The sequence below is a fragment of the Meleagris gallopavo genome, chromosome 14, assembly GCF_000146605.3.
Source record: "Meleagris gallopavo isolate NT-WF06-2002-E0010 breed Aviagen turkey brand Nicholas breeding stock chromosome 14, Turkey_5.1, whole genome shotgun sequence".
Lineage (NCBI taxonomy): Eukaryota > Metazoa > Chordata > Aves > Galliformes > Phasianidae > Meleagris > Meleagris gallopavo.
Genome location: NC_015024.2, coordinates 4,012,496 through 4,023,452, shown reverse-complemented (window position 1 = coordinate 4,023,452; position 10,957 = coordinate 4,012,496). Strand labels below are relative to the sequence as shown.

Sequence of the window (10,957 nt, the reverse complement as noted above, 5' to 3'; positions counted from 1 at the left end):
ATCCCATACTGTACATCATCTGCCCTTAAATGAAAAAAAAAAAAAAAGGATTCTCACATCAGCATTTCTCATTCTACAACAGTTAGAGGACACCTCCTAACTCACTGTATGGAATACACACATGGCTCATGTAAATCATCCTGTAAATCAAACATTAATGCTTTATTCTACCAATGATTCATTTACTCATATGGTTACACAGCTGAAAATAACCACCTGGTTTTCCTTTAATATCCAAAGCATATTTTCTTACCTCAGCAGCCTGTGTCTCTTGATGTAATAAAGTTAGACCTGTCAAGTCTTCTAAGAAGGAATGCGAGGAATTAAAAACTTTAGCTAGGAAATTAAATCCTTCACGTTCATATTGGTCGAGGACCTGTCAAAAAACAAATACATAAACAAACAGAAGAGGATTTAAAATAAATGATTCATCATCTTGTTTTCATCACAAAATAGAATATTTGGAAGATTAATACATATCGTACACAGGTAAAAATTACTGATGAAAGAATGATCATTTCTCCCATTTCAATTTCTAAATGTGGGAAAAGTGGAGGTAAGAAGGAAGAAATGTGATGTTTAACATTTCCTGGTAAAGATATTTTTAAGCGTATAACAAAACAGGTGACACAGAAAAAACCAAAATCTTGTTCCAATGTCAGGAAAGGATTTGAGTTACATAAAACACAGCAGAAGATTGTTCCAATGTATCCCTTAACTAAAAGATAGAACTCTAGCAGAATAATTCTGCGTAAAACACCAACACAGAATATCACTGCAGAGAATACAGACACCCATTCTTTCACAGTATATATTCCATCTCTGTTATTTTGAAGCAGAAAGACAAAGTTGTACAGCTAACGCAGTCCTTAAACATACCCACTCTCACTGGATGGACAAGTTCCCTGCAACTGGTGGAACTCACTTCCTCCAGAAAAGAAAGAAAAAGAACAACTGGAAGCATTGCAGTTTCATTCTAACACACAACCTAACCAAGTAAGCTTTATTCCAAGCTTTGAAACAAACATGCAATCCCTGTTCTCCTGGCCCCCAAATCATTTACTCTTCAGACAATAAGAAAAAAAACTGAGGGGAATGGTGGTGGACAAGAAAATAGTTTAGGTATGTATTCATTTAACTCAACCAGAATTACAACTTACACTCAACAATCTCACTCTTTTGTAGTTTAACAACTCCTAAAGGCCTCAGATAATCTTAAAACTGTGGGAACTTGCACAGTCAACAGCATTCTTCAGAAAAACAGGTCCAGTGAGCTCTTCCTCAAGTTCTACAGGAATTCAGGCTTGTCTCAAAAGACCACTTATATTTAGCTGATAGAATTGTTGGAGTATATATATATATGTATGTATGTATATATATGAGAAAAAATACATATATATATATGTTATATATACATAGGTAAAAAGAAATAATATATATATAGATATTATATACATATGTATATGTGTGTGTGTGTGTGTATATATATATTTTTTTTTTTGAAAAAGCGGGGTCCTCATTCAGTTAATCACACAAAATGTCCACTTAGGATCAAAAGCACCTATTCCATACTTAGGTTCCAAAATGTATGAACAGAATCAACAGAAATAAAGTCAGATGTAAGCAACTGTGACAAATGTCTGGCATGTTCTTAAACATGACATACACATCTGAAAAAAATACTACAATAAATCTGCACTTTGAGTTCTTTACATCTGGAGAAACTGCTCCTTATACTTTAAAGATTCTTTTTACTCTATACAGCTTTTTGTGCATTTGTGCAATGACCGGAAGTGAAAAAACCATAAACAGAAAAAAATTGCTTAGCTGTATTTCATGGGACTACATTTTTTGTTTGCATATTCCTGAGACAAACACACTAAGACAAACTGTACATGATGCAATGCAAAGATTTGAAAAACTTCAGTATCCATTTGATAAGTATCCTCTTAAAATTATCCACTATATACATTGTGCAATTACAGTGTAGGTATCTAAATACATTTTGAAGACTATTCCACATTCCAAAACTCTATAATACGAGATGTGCTGAGGTCTCTTGCATTTGGCTCTTTGTGAAACACTGCATACACACTTCAGCTTATAAAACTTTGGTTATGTTCACAGTCGTACCTGTTTGTAATCTGCAAAGCTAGCAGCATTATCAAATGTGTTGCTATTACTTATATTTGTTGGAACCAGAATACAGAACTTAAGAGACATCTTATGGCATATTAAAACAATACACAAACAATGAAACCATAGTCATGTTCTAAAACATTATAGCATATAATTGTCTCTTCCCAGAGGTAAAATCTACAAAAGGCGTACACCGTTGGGATATGCAAACAAAAGGAATAGAACAGGAAATAGAGTGCAACCATAGTATGTACCATTAAAAATGTCTATTGAATAGCCCTCAAATCTTGTTTATTATTACTCAGCTAAACATACCTTGATGCTCATTTCCAAAGAACTGACTCAAGCCTGAAGCGCAAATTTCCAGGTATCGCTTCCTCAGTGAGTACATTGCTTCAGTCTGCCAAGGTCCTCCATATAAACTGCTCTGGTTTATTACATAAATATGCATAACCTTTCTGTATTCCTTGCCACAGCTGTAAATGAATTCTCACATACTCAAATAAAACAGGCCACATGACTGCACCGACATTTAAAATGTTTAAGGTGAGTTTTGGATGAATCAACTGGACTTTTTTTTTTGTCAATCCAAGTATTGTAATTACTGCGGAAGAGGGTAGGAAGTCTCTCATGAACTGTCTTTCAAAATGCATATTAAGAAAACATTAATAAGATCACAGAATTATGAGTCAGAGGGGTATAATTTTTGTACCCAGTGAATTAAATCTTTGGGTTTTTGGTTTTTTTTGTTTGTTTTTAAGAAGTTATACAGGAATATTTTACACTCCCGAAATTTTGTATTATGGAAAGATCTGAAAATTTACTTCACCTCCCACAAAAAGGAAGCATCATTAGATCATAGACTTCCCCTAGCATTATGACGGCAAACTTGGGTTAAGGTAACAAGTCTGACTAAGGAAAGATGCTATCTCAAAAACTTAAGCCTATGATAACAAAGAGTATTTTTCTTGTATTAGCAAGAACCTGGAGAAGCCTGAAAAACTTAATTAAAAATTACTTGCTGTTAAACATTTTTACAGTGGGAATGGTCTGCTGAATAGAATAACTCCTAATTAGCTTTAAAATAAAATTCCAGCCACGTGACTCAGAGAAAAAGCTATCGGGGAGCCAAAGAACGACCAGGCAGCATCATTCAGCATGCAACCTGAACAAGAGCTGCACCATCAAAGGTAGTATACACTGTAATGAAATAGTCTTAATGTAAGCAGCAATTGAAACAACACTTTTGTCATCTACAGGGACTTTATTTCTGAATTCAGATGATTAAAACTTTACAATAAATACGACAGAAGGATAAATATTAACATGTCCATGTCTAGCATTTACTACACAAGTTTAGTGAGACCTGTCACCTGATGAATGTAACGCGGCACTGGTTTGTCCAGTCATCACTGAACATACCTCAAAAGGAGAAAAAAACGAAGCAAAATACAACTCATCTCAAATTCATGTGCCAGAAGACCACACAGGCACACTCTGCAGGTTGTCAGGAATATAGCCAGTCTAGACATCAAATAGAACAAAAAAAAAAAAAAAAAATTAAAACATTTCCAGACTTAATCGATGTCCTATTTGGAGCTGTGTGGAAAGGAAAATTTCTCCTCCTTAATCATATCCAGCAGAGCCCAAAGGCCCAAACTCCTGATTAGCACGAGTTTGCTTTTTAATTCTTCTCTTCGCTGCTGACAGCATACTTGGTACCAGTTACCATCTGAATAACGCTTTACAGAAGGACAGATACTTGAGAGACGTTATTTTTATTACTATTGATCTCAAAGAAGTGACTCTATGACAGCAGATATAAAAAAAACCCTCAGGATTTTTTTCTGGGAATAAACGTATCACTGTCCAGTCATAACACTGATGTGTCACCATGTAATGATAAATTTTCTCAAGCAGAAAAAAAATGCAAAGCAGGAACAAAATGAACCAGAAGTAATAATTCTTCTGCTGAGCAAGGCCAGCTGGAACAATACAGATTTATTACAGAACCCTCATCTTTTTCTCACTTGCAAGTCACTTTTCAAAGATCAAGAGGAGAATTAGACAGTAGCAAACCTTCTGTGCATTATGTCTGTGAAAATTACTGTCAGGAGGACCCAATGAATTTTAACATCACCTTCTTCTCTACCACATTTAAATCCCCTCCCCTGTCGACAGGGCAGCCTTGGTTCCAGTCTCCATTTCACAGAATCATGGCTACAATTATTATTATTTCATAGACCATGGCACTGTAATAGGTGTGGACACACTTCTTCACAAATTAATGCATTCCTAAAGACTTTTCTGAGTTGATATGTATCATTTACATTTTCTTAGCAGTCATTTTATTATTGTCTGTTACCAACGGCAAAGAAAAAAAAGAGTATCTCGTGGTAGGAGAAAGAAACAGAAGGCCTGAGAGTAAAAGAACTTTATTCAGAAATGAGAAACAGATGTACAGCTTTGGTGTTATATTCTTTTTAATAGCATTCTTTACAAAGAATTGCTCAGTTAAAACAGCATTCAAAAAAGAGAATCTGGCTCCAGGAATGCTTTGTGGGATGAACATTACTATATAGCTAAAGAAGCATACAAAAACTCCTAATCGCAACAGACTAACGACTCATGTAATTAGTTGTTTTTTTTTTTTAACCTAGTATTTAAGTATCAAGCATATCTAGAGCCTGAGTATTGTTTAGTTTCCGCAAAAAAATTTACAGGTTAATATTACTATAATTATTTAAAAAACAAAAACATGAACATGCCTCAAAAACAACAAGGCTGCTGTGTTTAACACACTCAGCTTTGAAAGCCTTCCTCTCAAAGATAACAAACATTTACAAACCCAGATGCGTTTTTGCATACTGCTATCTATCTATCACTCAGAGGAAGTGGGGAATGAGTAGAACATTAGAGTGAATCTCCGCATGCTGAAAACAGAAATTTTGGTTTCAACATCTGCCTGTAAAATTAGATAAATACAAGTTGCTGGTTTTCAAACTTTTCAAAGCTGGATATAACTGCAGTTAAAACAGAAAATGTAGCAGAAAACTATAGAGCTGTGGAGAATTCTCTTAAGAGAGAAGGCAGTATGATGAAGTACAAGAGCCATTATGATGGGTGCAGGCAGCTGCAAAGGCGACAGTGCTAAAATCTCAGCATTTTTATCAGGAGACCCATAATTTGGTTTCCTAAAAATATATATGTATATATCCTTGGCTCCTAGAGTCCTGCTGTTTCACAAGGGTCTCAATTTTTCCTGCCATTTAGTCCTTAGAAGTTGTAAAAAAGAAAAAAAAAAGCTCAATAAAGCAATCCTGTGATCCGTTCTAAAAATGTACAGCCTAATAAGGTGATCATCCATTACAAACACCACAAGAAAATTGAACTTTTCTGAAGACCATATGATTTTTAAGAGACTCAGCTCATGATTTGGAAGAGGAAAGTCTGACAGTGTTATTATGAACACAAAGATGACTAAAGATGCTTCATCTTCTGGTAATACTGTGTTGAGTATTACCTTAATGTGCATATTAATGGCCATCCATACTTGGACATTCACACACAATGTCCTTTTTAAAATCCAGATCATAAAACAAAGTTCTGCGAAAAGCTTTATTCCAGGTGCAAGCTGAAGAAGGGTATTCTGAAAACAGTGGAAGGTTATAAACCGCAAGGCAAAGATGACATCATTTTTGGCTGATGTTCAAATAATTAAAACTCCTTCTGCATGCACAATTTTCCTCTTACCTTCTCATAATCACTACTGAAAATGAAAGCATATCAGTAGAAAACCTTAACAGTAATTATAGTGCAATTTTATGTTGAAAGCTTAAGAAATCACTGATTTAAGTTAGAATAGAAACATGGTGACACAGATGAGTTTTGTCTGTTGCTGTTACCTGCACTGATTTGAATTGCAACTGATGGAAGATGGGAGGAGTACGAGCTTATTGAAGAACAGCCAGACCCAAAAAGCCTCGACAGCATTTTTAACCTTGGATTTTCACTTTATTCTTTTAAATAATGAAGTGGAAAGGAACATTCTTTAAAATGTAAGAGATCTCAGTTTAAACTCAATTTTGTCCATACTGAATTCCCAAAATTACATGTGTTCTGGGATTTTCTGCAATAACCTTGACATGTTTTATACGAGGGCTGCTCTGAAAGTAATGCTTTCTATTTTATTACATTAGCCCATGATGACAGCAGCAGATGTTGGTGGGATAGCAGTAGAGATTGAATCATCCCATCAATATTGTCGCATTTTGTTGCTGTATGACAGATGGCAGCAGAGGGGCAGTCTGACAGAATGGTATCTGACACAGAAGCGAGCATGGAGCAAAGTGATGCCCTTGAATTTCTCCAAGTGGGAAAAAAAAAGGCATTCATTGACATTAACTCACACTTGCTGAATGTTTACGGAAACCAAACCAAGGATGTGAGCACAGCGAGGCAGTGGGTGGTGCATTTCAGCAGTGGTGACGCCAACAGCGGTCACCTCTGCTACTGCAGATTTTTACAAGCACAGCATGCAGGCTCTTGGTCATTGCTGATGAAAATGCACAGCTAGTGGTGGTGTCTATGCTGAAAAACAGTGTTTTTTAGGTGAGAATTAGCTTATCAAATTGTGTCATTGTGCTCTGTTAGTTTCCACAGATGTCAATGGGAGGAATTACTTTCAGAGCAGCGTACACATACATTTTCTTGACACAAATTGATAGACCAATATAAATAGGTAAAGCGGTTAGATTTTTATTTTAGCAATTTTATTTTCTAAAATATTTCTTGCAAACAGTTTGAAACAATGACACCTTCTAAACCCTTTCTACTGAATAATGTACAAACTTAAGACATCGCCTGTCTGGAAGCATTAGCAAATAGAAATGAAAAGATAGTAGTGGGGGTGAAAAGTAGAAGAAAACACCATCAATTTAGAGATAGAAAACAGAAATAGAAGAATTTTTCAAGTAGACAATATTATATCTGTCTTGACCTGTTTAAATTAATATACATATTATTCAGTCACCTAATAGGCACCTCCTGCTTGCAGTTTTATACCCATTATGCTTCCTGTTCAAAATTTATGCTGATCAGTCCATCAGCGCTTAACAACATATTTGGTTCCAGTCCATACTAGCATTAGTCACTATCTTGTGCACAGAAACTGCACAAGGTCCTCATTTTTCCCCCATAATACCTGAGGTTACTGGTGAACTGTGGCAGGACGTCTTGTTATCTATACGTAAGGAGAGACATTAGTAGCACAATTCTAGTTGTTGACTTTAAGAAACAGTTCTGAAACTGTATTTGTTTTCCTCACACAAGACCTAAAAGCTGGAAGTGAAATAAGGGCACTTCCCCAGATGAACAAAATGTTCTGACAGAAAAGCAAATTCACTTGCACTGAATACTGTTTTGGTTCTCCATACAATAACATTTTATAAAGATGAGATTGTTCATCTCTGAAGTGTTTACAAAAGCAAGCAAGAAGCCAATGCTGACTGGGTCCTACAAATGAAGTTACTTATTTCATCCAGCTTTTCCCTGCCATCAGCAATCCAGGAGTAAGGCCTGACCTGTCAGACACCAAGGACTCAACACTGCTGCTTACTTAACTAAAACTTGCATTTGCTTAGTAGCTCCTAAAACCAGATCTCTAACTTAAAAATCAGAATCCTACAGATTACTAAAGAGCAGATTTATTTTTTTCATCCGGATGCACTACAACACCTATACAATACAGCATCAGAAGAAGGATAGCAATTAGACCAAATTCACTGGATTTCATCAGTTTCAGTCATTTTAGTATCATCCAAAATTCAATTTTCTTCACTCTTTTCCAATTCCAAAGAAAATACAAAAATGCATCTTGGAAGAATTTTGGCAAAGTCGTAGATAGAAGGAAAGATAAAAAAAATATAAAACTTAATAAAGGTTTAATTTTAAACTGTTGAAACATGCCTAAATGAGCATTTGCAAACAAAGCCCCAAGAAAATGAGGCTCATAACTTAAGTTTAACAACAGAAAACAGGTAGAGATGAAGACAGCCTCATATTAGAGAGTAATGAGAAGAATGCTGGAGAAGCATGCAAGAAAAGAAGTTGCAAAAGATGAAAAAAAGGTAGGTACTAAAAAAGTTATCTAGGAAAAGATATAGACCCTACCTCTTTAATCTCATGAAACTGCAATATATAATTTACTGTTACTTTCACTGTCCATCATTCCAATATTAAAAATTTACAAATGATTTAAATATCATTTGAATATGATAGAGTAACAAAGCAAGTTGTAATATGGCATAAAGGATAGAAAAAATGCAAACAGACTCTCACATGATCACTCACCTCCATGAGACAAGTGTTGCAAGACTTGACCATGGAGTAGAGGAAAATGGGTATATTTTTGTTCTTTCAAAGCATGTTGCTGTTACTTTTTGGTATGCAAAAGAAGAATTGTGGCCCAAATTGCAAATGCACAATGTGCTGTACCAGATAAATGAAAAGTACGTGTCTATCAGAATTATCAGTGCATAAGGATGCTCTGGACAATCACCTGTATTCCTTAATATTTTCATACATTTGATTTAGAATCAAATTTCCATGCAACCCTGCCAATTTTTTAAGTTAGGATGTATCTAAGAAAAACTGATCTACTGATAATTAACACTCAGTACATAACTGATATATCTATTTTGCCTCATTGTACTAAATATGCCAACACATTAAAAGATTTTGTAAAATAGTCAGTAATACTGAGGTAGATATTTTCCAGACAGCAACATTTGAGATCCTGCCCTACCCCCAATCATTCTTTGTTTTTGGTTTTGTTTTTTTCTTTGTTTTAAAGGCATCCCTCATCTTACAGTGTCCAAATTTTCTTTGGTGAATATGTACTGAATCCTTGGTATAATTGAACAATGAAGTATAAAATACATTTGGTTGTGAGTATGCAAAAGTGTATGGAAGTAAAAAGTAAAAACTACAAATATTCATACCCAGCAAAATATACAACTGTCCTTTTCAGTTCTAGAAAGAAATCCACAGAATTATTTGAACTACATCTATGTTTAACAATGGTAGGAGGACTGACATCACCACCATACCAGCACTGCAAACACTCCCAGTTTTATCTGGTTCAATATCACCCAACTTCGTTTCTGCAAGTCTTACACAAAGCCTGTCAGGATCATTACTTTTAATTCAACATTATTATAGTTCAGTTTTTGTTTTAGTGACGCACTGTAAGAACTCCACAGAAAGATGATAAGACCATTAAGTTGCCATTAGAATAATTTCAAATGGTATTCTAGACACAAATATTGAACAACATATCAACACCAGAAAATTATGGTGATGCCATTTCTTTCCTACTTACTGACAATCTTTTTACATTTTTACTGATTATAATTAAAATTGAATCAAGTTGGAGGAAGAAAAAACCTCCAAGATCCACAGAATGTACTTGGAACACAGCAGAAATACAACCAGTCAGAAGCAGAAATCAATTATTTTTAATACTGACAGGTTTCTTCCTCCTCTTCACAACATTATTTTAGTGTGAGTTAATATTCAAAAAGGGAAACTTCATCTTTATCTTTTGTTCAGATGACAAAGATATTTTTATTTTGACAGGAAAGAAAATGGTTAATGAAATCCAATTACAACTGCTTAGAATGATGTTCTGCATCCATTTTGGATCACTGAAAAACGTTTTTTCAAAAAACATTTTCATCTTTTTAACATGAACACAAGGAAACTAGTTAACTCCATGATATAGACAGCCACACCAGCTGCTTCTTAGGCCAAATTTTATGATTCTTTGCAACACCACTTTGTTTCTTCTACCTAATGTGTTATTTTGCTAGGCCCACAAAATCAACATGTTATTTCACTTGAACATCAGGAACCACTTAAATTCAACAAATAAAAGAAGGAGGATAATAAAATTATTTGTTTTCTTCTCTGAAGAGAGAAAGTATGTTACTGCTAGAAAGGGATTCTTAATCCAGCAGCTCTACTACTCCTAAACCAACAGTACTAACAGTATAATTGCTGATTTTTTGGAGCAGAAGAAAGAAGGAATAAGACAAGTTTGTGAGTGTTATGTTCTCTTCTTGTTCCTTTCCTCCCTTCTCCTGGAGAAACCATTATAATCATTCAAACAAAACTCCCATTGCAAAGAACACAATACAAGAGAGCAGCTCCTAAACACACTCTGCAATAGGCCTTAGCTCCTTTCTCCCTTGTGCCTCGAAGACAAGATCCCAAACCATAATAATGAGAGAAGGAATGCTGTTTCACATTGTTGTTTAAACATTTATTTTATGCTATGTTGCATTTAAACTCCCTAAGTTATCTAACGGTTGCATCTGCCACCCAGGGAGCAAAACTTTTGTATGATGAAGATAAATGGCTAGGAAAAAAAAAGAACTTAGGACAGAGGACTGGGCAATAAAAGCTGCTTCTACTCAGCAAAACATAAAAGTTGCAAATCTCCAGTTCTCAACATTTAAACATAGTTGCAAACACCCACACAACACAAGACAAACATTTTGGCACTGCACATACAGCTGCTAGCCTCTGAGATGCTAAGATTTACTTGTCCTGAAGTCAGAAGTTTTGAAAATGCATCCTCCTCTCAGTGCTGAGAGGCCTGAGCCCAAAACAAGTCCTCACCCACATGAAAATATTTGGATGAGTGGTTTAGTCTCAAAACACTGATTTTAACTTGCTGCAAGCCATGTCAGTTCTCAATACAGTTCTTAATATGCTAACAATGTAAGCTGAGATAGTGCCTTACTGATTTGTGAAG

At 35.2% G+C, this 10,957-nt stretch overlaps 2 protein-coding genes across 4 annotated transcripts in view; both read right to left on the bottom strand.

Annotated features, from left to right (window-relative positions):
- The window catches only part of LOC109369908 (ubiquitin-like modifier-activating enzyme ATG7), a 40,397-nt gene that overhangs the window by 5,299 nt on the left and 24,141 nt on the right, over nucleotides 1–10,957 (bottom strand). The window lies entirely within an intron of this gene.
- LOC100539877 (ubiquitin-like modifier-activating enzyme ATG7) overlaps nucleotides 1–10,957 on the bottom strand; it is a 97,274-nt gene that overhangs the window by 63,848 nt on the left and 22,469 nt on the right. The window contains exon 14 of one of the 2 annotated variants that reach the window (XM_019620016.2): nucleotides 254–376. In XM_019620016.2, the coding sequence (XP_019475561.1) occupies nucleotides 254–376 (123 nt within the window). Of the gene's footprint in view, nucleotides 1–253; nucleotides 377–10,342; nucleotides 10,559–10,957 lie in introns of those variants that run through there. The other variant, XM_019620018.2, reaches the window with a different exon arrangement.